Source organism: Silene latifolia, chromosome Y (assembly GCF_048544455.1).
Source record: "Silene latifolia isolate original U9 population chromosome Y, ASM4854445v1, whole genome shotgun sequence".
Lineage (NCBI taxonomy): Eukaryota > Viridiplantae > Streptophyta > Magnoliopsida > Caryophyllales > Caryophyllaceae > Silene > Silene latifolia.
The window spans coordinates 30,354,952-30,370,654 of record NC_133538.1 but is presented as its reverse complement, the minus strand read 5'-3'; the positions used below and the strand labels follow the sequence as shown (position 1 = coordinate 30,370,654).

The 15,703-nt window shown below is 38.1% G+C and overlaps 1 protein-coding gene across 1 annotated transcript; it reads right to left on the bottom strand.

The window, feature by feature from the left end:
• Positions 1-3,749: 3,749 nt before the first annotated feature.
• On the bottom strand, positions 3,750-5,623 carry LOC141627786 (uncharacterized). The gene is made up of 3 exons (XM_074441007.1): positions 4,819-5,623; positions 4,367-4,720; positions 3,750-4,300 (listed from the first exon to the last, which is right to left on the bottom strand). Exons 1-3 carry the CDS (start codon positions 5,621-5,623, stop codon positions 3,750-3,752), a joined length of 1,710 nt encoding a protein of 569 aa, XP_074297108.1.
• Positions 5,624-15,703: the final 10,080 nt, after the last annotated feature.

Below are 15,703 nucleotides of genomic sequence, written 5' to 3'. Positions count from 1 at the left end.
CCTAGCTCTAGTACTCGGTCTGCCTTAGTAAGCTAAGATGTATTTGTCTTGCTCTTATTATTTGTTTTTTCTTAATCAAATATTTTGTTTAGTTCACTTTTAATTCATTATTTTTTTACGCGAAAGATCTGAATCCGTTGTTATTTCCCCCATTACGTGAACTAGGTGTCACCCCCTCCCCTTTCTAGTCTTCTAGTAGCTATTGGACTAGCTATGGAGTGAAGTATGTTATGCACGCAGCAGGATGAAACATGTTAGAGTATTAAAACCACCATAGCTTCAAAGCCCAAGCCCTTGAAACCGCCTAAAATAATTAATTGTAGTGGATCTCTTTATTTCGGTGTTAAATGATTTACTGAAAATTGTTGTTTTCTTTCTAACTAGTTGAGTGGATCCCTTTATTTCGGTGTTAAATGATTTACATGAACATTATGTGAAAAATGGATATTCAAATCTAAAACACGTATGATTAGAAACCGAAATGTTACTCCGATTTTATTTTCTAACATATGTTACTCAGCCTTGATTAAGGCATTTAAGCATCTAACACAGGTTCTTGTTTAGGTGACGGACACCGTTTTGTTATAGATAAATTTATGTTTTGTTCTAAAATGATGTGTCTTAAGTTTCATGTCATGTCTGAGGGTCGACAGTCCGATGCAAGTGGGAGAATGGTATAGACAGTTGGACTGCTAAAGATTAGCAGTCTCTAATCTGCAACAACTGCAATTAAGACCATAATCAATCAACAGTAATTAGCTAATTTCCAACAGTATTAGCATATGAAGTGTGAAGCTATGATCTCCATTGACATGAGGTAGAAGAACAGAGTAGTTTGTTATAGAGTGAGAAAGTTAGTTGTAGTGAGAGAAACAAAAGTAAATAAAATAAGGATCTTATTATTACCAAATGTACAATGAGTGTATTTATAGTACACCTTTTATTGACCTCAATATGATAATTTAACTAAGTTCTATATTCCCCCCTCAAGCTGGACTTCCTTTATAGGAGTGAAGTCCAAGCTTGTGTAAAAAAAAGGAGTGCTGTTGAATGCCTAGCCCCTTGGCCATGATGTCTGCAATCTGCAGACCTGTACGCACATGCTGTGACATCAAGAAGCCTTCTTGCAGCTTGTTTCTAACATAATGGCAATCCACATTCAAGTGTTTTGTCCTTTCATGAAAGACAGGGTTCTGAGCTATGTGTGTTGCGGCTTGATTATCACAATAGAGGGAAATAGGTAAGGGTACCTGAACATGTAGATCTTTGAGCAGAGCTTCCAACCAAACCATCTCACTGGCAGTATATGACATACTCCTGTATTCGGCCTCTGCAGTACTTTTGCTCACTGTTTTTTGTTTTTTCGTTTTCCAAGAAATTAAAGATGAACCAAGGTAGATGCAATATCCACTTAGGGATTTGCTGGTGAAGGCACATTTGCCCCAATCTGCATCACTATAAGCCTTGAGATGTAATTCAGATGAAGAGGGGTAATGCAAGCTCACATTGATTGTTCCTTTGAGATATCTGACTATGTGAATTGCTGCCTGCATATGGGGAACTCTAGGCTGAACCAAGAATTGACTTAGATGCTGTACTGAATAGGATATGTCTGGTCTAGTGAGGTTTAAGTACAGCAACTTCCCAATCAGTCTTCTATACCTCTCTGGTTCCTGTATCAGTTCACCTTATTCCACGGATAATGTTGTACCTTTTGCCATGGGAACTGCAGCTTCAGTACAATTTTCCATGTTCAAATCCTTAAGAATGTCAACAATGTACTTCCTTTGATTCAAAAGGATGCCTGAATCATTTCTGGCCACTTCTAGGCCAAGAAAGTATCTCATATGGCCAAGATCTTTAATGGTGAAGGTAGCATCCAAGCCCTTTTTGACTGACTGAATGCCCAACTCATCATCACCAGTGAGAAATATATCATCCACGTACACCAAAGCAATGATGAGTGAATCATTAGGTGATTTTTTAATGAACAAAGAATAATCTTGTCTGGATTGGGTAAACCCAATACCTAATAAATGCTTTGTAAGCTCTTTGTTCCACTGTCTAGAGGCTTGCTTGAGCCCATATAAAGACCTCTTGAGTTTACACACTTCTTTATCTTTGGCTTTGCTATAACCCAATGGTGGTGTCATGTAAACTTCTTCTTCCAAAAAACCATGCAAGAATGCATTATTGATGTCAAGTTGATGTAAAATCCACCCCTTTGCTGCTGCCAAAGCCATCAAAGTTCTGACTGTAGCAAACTTAGCTACTGGGGAAAAAGTATGTTTGTAGTCTTTGTCTTTTACCTGGTTGTAGCCTTTAGCTACCAACCTGGCTTTGAATCTTTCAATTGTGCCATCTGGGTTGTGTTTTATTTTGTACACCCATTTGGACCCTATGGCCTTCTTACCAGCTGGTAAAAGCATCAAATCCCATGTATCATTAGATTCCAATGCTTGTAACTCTTTATCCATTGCTGCAACCCACCTGTCATCTTTGACTGCTTGGTCAAAAGAGACAGGTTCATGAATATTAAGAACATTAGCCAGAGTGGCTGTATAGGCAGGATCAAACTCAACCAGATGTTGTATAACAGCTGTATTGACAAATGTGGAAGAGGATGCATCAATGTTGGATGCTGCTGCAGATTGAAAGGGGAGCTTTATTGCACATTGAAACCCCTGTAGATTCTTGGAAAGCTGTTTTGCCCTGGTGGACCTCCTTGGTCCAGGCACAACAGTCTCTGCTTCACCTGAAATGTCAGGCACCTTGTCCTGAGTGCCAAACTCTGGATTTGAAGATGTAAGGGATTGTGTAGGGATAGTATGTGAAGAATTATTATTTGTATTTATATGAATATTAGTTGTAGAAGCTTGTATATTTGAAGTGTTAGTAGGATGCAAAGGTGTGATTGCATCAGGTAAGTTGGAATCAACAATTGCTATTTCTTGTAGATGCAGTTGAGGGTCAACAGTAGTATGAGAAGGGGACTGGAGTTTATATGGAAAAATATCCTCTTTGAAAACCACATCCCTATTGACAGAAATAGTATGAGTGGAGAGGTCATAGACCTTGTAGACTTTCTGGCCATATGAATAACCCAAAAAAATGCATTTCCTGCCTCTGTTTGCAAATTTATCAGTGTTTGGCTTGGATAGTGTAGCATAGCAGAGACAACCAAACACCTTGAGATCTTGGTAGGGGACCTTTTCTTTGAATAAAATCTCATATGGACTCTTCCATGTCAAGGTCTTAACTGGCATTCTGTTAATCAAGTGGGTGGCAGCAAGAATACACTCTCCCCAAAACTTCAATGGCAAACCAGCATGTAGTTTTAATGCCCTAGCAGTGTCAAGGAGGTGCCTATGCTTCCTCTCAACCCTGCCATTTTGTTGAGGTCTCCCTACTAGACTCCTCTGATGAACTATACCCTTATCCTTGAATAGTCTATGACAAACTTTTTGAAGGAATTCAGTTCCATTGTCACTTCTAACAACCTTAACTGCCATACCAAACTGGGTGTCTACATAAGTTAAGAAATCCTTGACCAAACTATGAACTTGGGTGTTGTCATGGAATAAAAATGTCCAAGTACTCCTTGAATGGTCATCAACTATAGTTAAGAAATATTTGGCACCATTTAAGGCACATACCCTGTATGGACCCCAAATATCCATATGTACCAACTCAAAACAAATAGGAGCATGAGAAATACTCCTAGTAAAAGGAAACTTGTGATGTTTGGATTAAATGCAAGTTTCACAAAAGAATCCATTAACATCTGAATAAGGAAGATTCAGTACATGTTTCATTTGCTCAATAGAAGTATGGCCTAACCTAGCATGTAAAACATGTAAATCTTTCATCTTATGCCTAAGATCTCTAGAACAATTAGCCATATTGCTAGATACATCATGAAAAGGAAAATGAGCATCTAGACTAGAACTAGCTTTATTAACAGCCTTATAAGACTTCAACCAGTAGAGATCTCCACACTTTTTAGCCACTCCAAGGATTACCTTACTTGTAAGGTCCTGGAAAACACACTCAGTAGTGTTAAAACTGACCACAATATTACTTTTGCCAATTAATTTGCCAACAGACAAAAGATTTTGTTTAAAATCTGGGACAATGAGCACATTATCTAGAATGATATTTGGTGCTACACAGGCTTTACCTATTCTGTGCACCACTTTAATAGTACCATCAGGCAGACTGACAATAATAGGTTTTAGCAGGATTTTAATATCAAGAAGCACATCTGTTTTAGATGTCATATGATCAGAGGCTCCAGTGTCTACAATCCAGTCAGCAGATGGCAAGCATTTAGAAACTTAACATACATGAGATTGTGGAATTATACCTACAAAATTGATATGAGAAACAGCTGGTGGTGATTGCGTTTCAGAAAAAGCTTGAACAACCTGCTTGACCACAGTCTGAACAAGACCATTCATCATGTGACTGTCAAATGCCAAAGGTGCAGATTGCTGAGCAGCATATTTATCCATATCAGGAGGAAATGCAGGCTCAGAATGGGAGGTAAATGGTGTGTAATCAGCAGTCTCATCTTCATCATCACTGTCAAGTGTCTTAGCATTGTTAGCATTTCTTCTGTAAACATTCTCCCCATTCTGAAAAGTGACCTTGCCCTTGCCTTTCCAGCTCTTTCCTTTTCCCTTATTCTTGTAGATATAGCAATGTTCCAACTTGTGACCTTTTTTACCACAGCATTCACAAGGTTTCAGTTTGGGATAGCTGCTAATGAGATGAGAAGGATCCTTGCAATAGTTGCAAGCGAGGAGAGTAACGGACTCGGTGGATTTAGTTTTGCTTTCTTCCACTCAGGCTGCTGTGTAGATGTAGAATAAGCAGTTGCTTCAGCCAAAACTTCAACTACATCAATAATTTGTTTCTGCCGTTCTATCTTTTGGAGTAAAGATAAGGCTTTGTTTATGGAAGGCAGCGGTTCCATAGATAAGATGTTAGTGTTGACCATCTCATAGCTGTTGTTAAGTCCCATAATGAACTGAATGAACTTGGCATTAGACTCCCTGTCTAACATTCTCTTAAGAAGATGAAAGGTACACTGATCTAGTGCACCACAACTACACAGAGGTACAGGATCCAAAGAAGCCAGGCTGTCCCAAATAGTCTTCAGTTTACTATAATATTCAATCAGGGAAGAATTATCCTGAGAAATGTGTCCTAAATCCTTCTTTAGCTGGTAAACTTCCAAACCATTCGCCTGACCATACCTTTCATTGATTTCTAACCACAACTCTCTAGCATTGTGAATGTAATCCAGAGATTCACGAATTTCAGGTTCAATGGAGTAAAGAATCCACTTAGCAACAAACAAATCACAACGAACATACTGATTGAAAGATCGATCAGTTTTAGCCGGAGTTTTCAAGACTCCGTCCATAAATCCATCCTTATTCTTAGTTATGTGTGCAAGATAAACGTCACGCTTCCATTTAGTGAAGTTCTTGCCATTAAATAAGTAAGAAAGAAGCTTAAGAGAAGGTTGATCAGTGGGAGAAAGGTAAAACGGATCATCATAAATCGCATAACTAGGAGGTGATGTAACACTAGAATCAGCAGTAATTTCAGGCATGATTAACCGAAGAAGAATCAACCGAAGAATTCACAAGAATTGATGAAAGAATTCAACGAGATTGATCAAAGAATTTCACCGAAAAAATTCTAGGTCAAACAATTTGGGGAAAAACAAGTCGAAGAACGAAGAACGAAATGCGATGATGAAAGAGAAGCTCACACAATGAAGATCCACGATGCGGAAGAAAAAATGACGAAAAAAGGATCACCAGATGATCGTAACCTGTCGTCTGATACCATGTGAAGCTATGATCTCCATTGACATGAGGTAGAAGAACAGAGTAGTTTGTTATAGAGTGAGAAAGTTAGTTGTAGTGAGAGAAACAAAAGTAAATAAAATGAGGATCTTATTATTACCAAATGTACAATAAGTGTATTTATAGTACACCTTTTATTGACCTCAATATGATAATTTAACTAAGTTCTATATGAAGGCACAAAGTGATTTAGTTTTAAACACACAATTATCTCTCACCGTACTCACTTATCCACTTTTAACAATGGTTTCCAACCACCAGAAAAACGCAATAGAAGATACTCCATAAATCATGCACTAAGAGGGGTAATTGTCATGCATAATAGATAGTTAATGATTTTCTAATATTTATGTCTTGAAAAAAATACGATTTTTTTAGGAAAAAAAAAGTATTATTGTTATGATGTTCGATGTTACAAAATTATTGTTAATGTCCTTGACTACAACATAGTAGACGTACTAGTTAAACCTAGATATCCGTGGTTGCTTGGTTTACATATGGACAATGGTATAATCAGACGTTATAGTTCGGAAGTAAAATTTTTGAATGGATATAACTATATAACTAATAAAGCAAAACAAAAGTGAAAGAAAAAAATAAAGTTTTAATAAAAGTTTTAATCTCTCGTTACATTGTGATTACTCTTACTTAACACCTCGTTGCTAAGTTGTAATTTAAACTTATCCACTGCAATTAAACGTATAATCAACCAACAACAATTAGCCCGTTCCTCTACTAGAATTTCATGGTTTATGAAAAAACAAATTATGAATATGTCTAATACAACTGCAAAAATACTAAACCCCAACATCACCATATACTAACCCTAACATCACCATAAATTCAATTAATTATACATGGGGCTCCATGTTTAAGCCATGTATATCGTCTTAAGGGTATCAATTTAATGAATTAACTGAACAATATAATGTCAATTTTAGTATTATCTTAAAGCTAACATTAAAAAGTAGTGAAAAATGGTCTTAGCAACAGCAAGAACGATCGGCAACGAGAAAGGCGAGCGAGCAGGGACAACCAGGTGGTGGTCAGAGTACGAGCGACCACGGACAACAAGGGGCGAGACCGTGCTAGATAGGGCAAAAGCGATGATTGTTGGTGTTTGAAAGAAAGCTATGGATATTGTATGTGTTTAAAAGAAAGCAATTGAAGTGTGAATGGGAAGTTTGATAGTATTTAGGGATTTACAAATAGAAATGTGGATAAAGGGACCGTGGTCTTTGTTTTTTAAGAAGAACGGGTCTAGATATTAGCTGGTCTCTCTATTATTTTAAGACGGTGGGTCAAAACTAACCGTTCTCTTTGTTAAATTACAAGCTTGGTTCGAGCAAACAACCATTCTCTTTTGGAGTCATATATGCACGCCATAACTAAAAATAAGAAAGACACCAGTTCCGCTATAAACGGTTCTTTTAGTGGTGTTCTCGTAGCCTAAAATTTTAGTAGTGAAGCATGCGAAACGAGGTTAATTAGGGAACTAAATGTGCGTAAATATGAGCCACATCACCACGATAAGAGGAAATCTCCAATGGATAAGGTTTGAGAGTGTTTCAGAGGGTTTAAGGTGGTAGAGATAGTGAAGAAAAAAAATTTTGGGTTTTAAAAATGAAGGAGAAACTGAAATGGAAGCTTATAAAGCAAGGCCCAAAAAACAGAACCCAACAAGCGGAAACGGGGTCCAAACTCGTACCCTTGGTCGAGTGCTCGAAGGCACTCGGTCAAGTGCTCCAGCCACTCGGCTGTGTGGCACCAAAACAGAACATGGGTTAAAACTCAGAAGAAACTCGGTCACTCTACTCGGTCGAGTGAGTGCCACTCGCTCGAGTACTCTGTTTTACTCGGCCGAGTGCACAGCTAGAAAATCAGAGGTATTACAGTCTTCTCTCCTTAAAACTAACTTCGTCCCTGAAGTTCACACCCGTCCCTCACAAGACACCTCTAACACTCCTTTCTGTGTCCCAACAACAACAACAACAACAACAACAACAACAACAACAACAACAACAACAACAACAACAACAATAACAACAACAACAACAACAACAACCCAAGGTAGGTCTTTACAACATATAACACCAACTCTACGGCGTAGTCAACCTCACACGCGACTCACACTATCGTAACACCCTTAATACTACCTATCAAGCTCCATGACAGCAACACTACTAATTCACTAATCAAACACCGACTCCCAAGCATTTTACCACCATCGTCACGTTCGACCTATAATCATCATTATGCATTGCACAAAACTAATACCCCAATACTAATGGCATTTACTAAGCAAAGACATCTACCAAAATAAAATGTTACATTCTTCCCTCCTTAAAATGAACTTCGTCCCCTATGTTCGCTCACACATGACACCGTCAAGGTTCGCTCACACTCAACACCCTCAATACTATCACAATTATAAACGACTGCAACTTTACTTTATGATTCCTTTCCTTTACGACAAGTAATACCACAAGTACCCCAAATAAGTAATACCACATGAGGCTCCAATATTTTTAATGATATACACACTCAAGTATATACTCGATTTTACAACTAAGTTCCATCATGTTTCGTGCTCAATAGTACCTCAATAGTAAAATCAGAGAACGAAGTATACCACAGAATGTCCACCCCGTACTATATCCATGACTACTTTCGTTCATTAACACCATTCCGACCCACCGATAACCGGTTATCGCTTAATATAAACACTGATGGCTACTTCCACCTGTAACTTTCTCTATATTAATTGTCATAAATCCAACCATATCTCTCACCACCTAAGGTTTACGGCAAAATCCCCAACATAACCCACTCAGTTAACCCTTCACATAACCACTCAATCACATCCTTCGTGACTCACGCACCTACTCTGACTACATAACACGTGACCAAAGATTCTTGTACATATAAGAGATCCTCCAAGGTTCCTTTTTATCACTACCGAACTCGCCCATACATTAATGTGACACTCATTCTCATCACTCTACTCCTACTATCCCAACAAATGGTTATGGACCACATGTAGCTTCTAGCTCTATACAACTCATATTCCATTAACTACTTGTCACTAAAAGTCTTTGAATGATTCATCCGAATCAAGCTTGTAAGTGCTCCAACAACTATGTCTTATTAACAAATATGTATGAAAATATATTAACACAACAACCATAGTTAGAACGTCCAATTCATCGTATACATACTCGATTATTTCATCCACAAGTAGGAAATTACAAAAGGTAAATAACAGTACTGAAAACACAATACCAAGTCATATGCCAACAATAAGATAACATGACATTTCAAATTTCGTTTCACAACCATCTCGTCTCCTTCGCCACAACTAGTGACGGTATCACAATACCGTCACCAACAACCGCACCGCAGTGCGAAATAAAACACCCACATCGGCTTCCATCGCACTCTATACAGTCTCATGAACACGGTCTCAACACCACATTATTCATAAAGAATAACAATAATATCACCACTCAAATAAGTAATTTACAATTAGATCACGATACATTACATGGATACTTCACATCATAATCAAAAGACAATTTTCCAAACAACATCCATACTACCACTCATTGTGTCAGAGTCGCACAAAACCACTATTCATGCGTTGTAAATACGTGTAATACCCGTATTTTATTTACCTCGGTCAAAGGCTAGTCAATGGTAAATGAGAAAATATATTTTATTAAATTATATTGGATTCTACGATTTATGATTATAAGACGGAATAATAAAATAATAATGATAGTAATAATAATAATAATAATAGTAATAATAATAATAGTAATAATAATAGTAATAGTAATAATAAAAATATTAATAATAATAGTAATAATAATAATAGTAATAATAATAATAATAATAATAATAATAGTAGTAGTAGTAATAATAATAATAGTAATAGTAATAATAATACTAATAATAATAATAATAATATGAATAATAATAATAATAATAATAACAATAATAATAATAATATGAATAATAATATGAATAAAAAAATAAAAAAAAATAAAAAAAATAAAAATTATAATAAAAATAATAATAATAATAATAATAATAATAATAATAATAACAATAATAACAATAATAATAATAATAATAATAATAATAATAATAATAATAATAATAATAATAATAATAATAATAATAATAATAATAATAATAATAATAATAATAATAATAATAATAATAATAATAATAATAATAATAATAATAATAATAATAATAATAATATCCCAATGGGTGGAGTTTTGTTACTCTGGTCCTACACGACTGTATTATGGGGAGCATAGCTTATGGTCTTGTCGGGGGGTTCAGCAGGGCGATCCGTAAGGACCTTTGCTTTTTGCTTTGATGTTGCATCATTTGGTGTGCAAGATCAGGGACTCCTTTGACCTCAGTTTGCAGGCTTCGTACTTAGACGATGGCACTATTGTTGGGGACACTTTGGTTGTGGGGAAGGTCTTGGATCTGATTATGGAAGATGGTCCTCAGTTTGGTCTCCATCTTAATGCTGCTAAGACCGAGGTCTTTTGACCTATGGAGGATCCAAGGAGTCGGCTTCCTGGTGTCTTCCCCCACTCTATTGCTCGACCATTACACGGTGTCACTGTTCTGGGTGGTCTTGTCAGTACGTGTCCTATTTTCGGCAGCGAACTTATGGCGAGGAAAGTGACTAAAACCATCGAGCATATGGATTTTGTCGCAAGGATCGATGACCCACTGTGTGAGTTGCTTCTACTTCGGGCCTGTGCTGGTATTTCTAAACATTACTTCGCCCTGCGTACTTGTTCTCCTCGTGTCTTTGGGTCGCCCCAGCTTTCTTTTGATGTGGCACTCCGTTCTAGGTTGGAAAGTATTGTCACTGCGTCGGGAACTGGTTTTGGGGATTGGCAGTGGTGACTTGCCACCTTTCCTTTTCATTTTGGTGGGCTCGGGGTTTATGCGGCTGGGGATGTCATGCATTATGCTTTTCTGGAGTCCCGTTTGCAGTCTGCTGAGTTGTAGACTAAGCTCTTACGTCCTTCTCATATCATTGCTGCTGGCCCTACTTTTGATGATGCTTTGCGTAATTTTAATGAGGTTACAGGTTCTGATCTTCTACGTGATCCTAGTGAAATCGCTGGCCCTAAATTTATGAAGAAATTGGCATATATATATTTCGTGAAAGTTGCTGCTACTTCGGACTCTATTTTCTCTTTGACTCCGCGTCAGGTTGCATTGTGGAAATCTCAGCAGGGGACTCACTCTTCTGATTGGTTGCGTGCGTTTCCTATTTTTGGGTTGGGGTAGACTATGAATGGGAGGACATATCGTAGTGTGCTTAGCTATCGCGTGGGTGTCCCGTTGTTCTCGGTGTCTCGGCCCTGTCCTGCTTATTCTCGGGTTTTTGACGGGGATATCTATGGTGATCATGTTGTGTCCTGTGCTGGTACTGTGGGCGTTAAGCATCGGCATAACCTCGTTCGCGACACCTTATTGGATATCTGCTACAGGTCGGGGATCTCCGATGTTGGGAGGTTGATATCGATTTAGAAGATAGACATGGTAGCTCCCTTCGTCCGGCGGATCTGCTTCTTTATTCCTGGGACAGGGGGCATGATGTAAGTGTCGATCTGACGAGGTCTTCCCCCTTGTCACAGACTGGGTTGTCCGATTTTGTGCCGGGTCAGGTTGTTGCTGATGCTGCTTGGCGAAAGTGTGCCAAGTACCGGGTTTTTGTGCATGACGGCTGGTTAGGGTTTCCTACCCTTCTCATTCTCTTCGCTGGGAGATATTGTGGCTTTGCTCAAACGGATCCAGAAATTCTCTATTTCTCAGGATGCAGGAGCTCGCGCGGCCGCTTACATTTTTACTAGACTTGGCCTTGTTATCGCTAAGGGAGTGGGGGCCCAGATTGTATCTCGGCTGCCCACTAATTTCTTGTAAACTTTTGCTTGATTAATAATAATAATAATAATACTAATAATAATAATAATAATAATAATAATAATAATAATAATAATAATAATAATAATAATAATAATAACAATAATAATAATAACAATAATAGTAATAACAATAATAGTGACAATAATAATAATAATAATAATAATAATAATAACAACAACAACAACAACAACAACAACAACAACAACAACAACAATTCGGATGTTGTTGCCTTGCTCAAGCGGATCCAGAAATTCTCGGTATCTCAGGATGCGGGGGCTCGGGTGGCCGGTTATATTTTCACTAGACTTAGCTTGGTTGTTGCTAATGGTGTGGGAGCCTAGATTGTCTCTCGGCTCCCCACCAATTTCATGTAAACTTTTATTTTTCTTTTAATGAAAGTTGCGCGCATAGCTAAATAATAATAATAATAATAATAATAATAACAACAACAACAACAACAACAACAACAACAACAACAACAACAACAACAACAACAACAACAACAACAACAACAACAACAACAACAACAACAACAACAACAACAACAACAACAACAACAACAACAACAACAACAACAACAACAACAACAACAACAACAACAACAACAACAACAACAACAACAACAACAACAACAACAACAACAAAAACAACAACAACAACAACAACAACAACAACAACAACAACAACAACAACAACAACAACAACAGTAATAATAATAATAATAATAATAATAATAATAATAATAATAAGAACAACAACAACAATAACAACAATAACAACAACAACAACAACAACAACAACAACAACAACAATAATAATAATAATAATAATAATAATAATAATAATAATAATAATAATAATAATAATAATAATAATAATAATAATAATAATCGTAGTAGTAATAATAATAATAATAATAATAATAATAATAATAATAATAATAATAATAATAATAATAATAATAATAAAAATAATAATAATAATAATAATAATAATAATAACTCAGACTGGGTTGGCAGATTTTGTGTCGGGCCGGGTTGTCGCTGATGCTGCTCAGCGAAAGTGTGCTAAGTATGGGGATTTGTGCGCGGTAGCGGGTTATGGTTTCCTACCTTTCTCTTTCTCTTCACTTGGGGAGTTGAGTTCGGATGCTGTTGCCTTGCTCAAGCGGATCCAGAAATTCTCGGTATCTCAGGATGCTGGGGCTCGGGTAGCCGCTTACATTTTTACTCGTATTAGCTTTACTATTGCTAAGGGTGTGGGAGCCCAGATTGTCTCTCGGCTCCCCACCAATTTCATGTAAACCTTTTATTTTTATTATAATGAAAGCTGCGCGCATTTATAATAATAATAATAAAATAATAATAATAATAATAATAATAATACATAACACATAATACATAATACATAATACATAATACATGTATATATATACTCCACCCACCCATATTACCTCACCTTATCTTATCCACTCACCCTATCGATAATCTTATAACATCACATTTCCAACAACAATTTAAAGATATAGGAAAAGAGAGAAAAAGGGAGAAAAGTGAAAGACACTTTTTGTCCCTCCGTCTCAAGATTCTGAGCTAAGACCGTTTAATACTAGTGTAAATCTTAATTAAGTTATACCGTTGAACCTCGACCTTGACCCACCCTAGACCCGCCTTTGACAACCTCATGACCACCCTTGACCGTGTATATGGGGGTTTGACTGAGAATTTTCATGTTTGTTATTGTTGTTGTTGTTATTGTTGTTATATCTTTTGATGCGTGACTTATTTATGCGTTTTCTCTATCATTTTCACGCATTTCTATGCATATTAGGTAGCGGCTAGCTATTATTCTCGCGTGAATTGGCTACTTTGGGTTATTTTGTATTCTATGCAAATATTGAACCTGAACGTGCGATTTCAAGCAAAAGAACTGTCCCCGGAGTTGCATTTTGGACAATAGTGATGTGATATGATTTTAAGCATAGGTATATGTGTATGGTTATAGAAAAGTGTGATGGTATGTATTTGGGGAGGCATAGTTATGATTAACATGTGTGGTACTATGGAAAATGCGTGGAATTGTGAAGAATGTGACCTGGTTGATTTCTCGTAATTTTATCCTTGATTGCTTTGAGCTGCTTAATTGGATTTGCTCGCCAGGTAGGAAACTACTTAATCTTGTCTTATTTCTGTTATTGTTAAAGATGGATTAAATGTATGAGGCGGTGGATAGGTGAAGGTTGTATTTAACTATTTACGGCGATCTTTTGTTATCTTTCTGGATTTTCTGCCTTATGTCAATATTATTGATTGTTGTTGGAGTTGGGAGATGAGTTTTGTGTGTATCCGTTTGTGTGTCCGAGGCGGGACTGTGTGTCCAGTATATCCAGATTTGTGTGTCCGAGGCGGGGATCGTGTGTCAATATATCCGCATCGTGTGTCCGAGGCGGATTTGTGTGTCCATTGGAGTATGACTGTTTGTCTTGAAGAGGAGTATGACTGTGTGTATAGAAGTGGAGTATGACTGTGTGTCTAGAAGTGGCTGTGTGCGGTGGTGTGGAGTGAACGGGATTGTGGTGGTAGAGTTTATTTGTGTACCAGTGATATTGCAGGTTGTTTTATTCTCGTTCATTGTTTAGTTTCCTACTCAACCATTGGTTGACGTGTTTGCTTCTGTGTCAAAACAAAATTGATGCCTGCTTTAATTGATGTCATTCTGTGGTGAACCATTTAATATTTCCGGTTATATGGGGAGCAGATTTAAATAACAGGTTTTGAGTTAGCTGGATATGGGGAGCTTGGGCGTGTGAGTTTTCGGACCTGCAGGTGTAATACCCCGTATTTTATATAATATAATCAATTAAACGGATATTATTATATATTAATTATTATACATTTTATTTTACTAATTATGTCGGGTTAATTGTTGAGTCGATAATTACGTTGAGCTATCGCAAGTTAATTGAGACGGGTTTATAAGAATTCGAAATGAGAGCTAACCCATTTGAGCTGGCCCAATAACATGTTCAGCCCAATTAACCCTAAGCCCAACTAACCCTATTTAACCCTAACCCTAACCCTAAACCTAATAGTACCCTAATCCCTCAACCCGCCTCCCTCAACCCGCCTCCCTCACTTCATCAGCTGAAATGGCAACCTTCACGCAAAACGAGAGAGAGAGAGAGAGAGAGCATGGGTGTTGTCGGCACAGCAAGGAAGGCTTTAGGGTGTTCGTCGACGACCGTGGCCAACCCTGGTGGCTGTTATGGCGGCAGGAAAGGTATGGTACAACCGTCCCTTCTGTTTTCGCATTTTTGTCGAGTTGTTGGATGTTGTTGCGTGTCTTAGGGAGGGGATGCTGGTGGTTGTTGGCAGGGTAAGGGGGTAGTGTGGTAAGGGTAGAGTGCGGTGGTGGTTGTTAGGTAGGCTTTAGGTGGTGGTGGTGGCAGAGAAAGGCGGCAGCGACGGGGGGTAGCAAACGAGTTTAAGCAGTAGTTTTCAGGCGAGTTTAGAATGGGTAGGTTGGGGTGGCGCCACCGTGGACTTGGGGGAGGTCGAAATGGCGGCGCCACGACGCCTGGGTGCACTGTTTGACGGCGAGCAAGGCAGTGGTGATTTGGCAAGGGTTAGTTAATGGTTGCGGTGGTGGAGAGTCGTGAAAATGGGACGTTTGGTGAGACTTGGCGGTGAACCAGGCCAAATGACGCCCCTGGTTCGACTCGCCGGCGGCAGTCGACTAGCTTGGGGTCGGTGGTTGGTAGTGGGGTCGAAGTGGGCAGCAGGCCTGGTGGTTGTCGCGGTGGTTCAGGCGGCGCGTGAGGAGTTTGGGCGAGTGAGAAGTCACGGGTTGTGGAG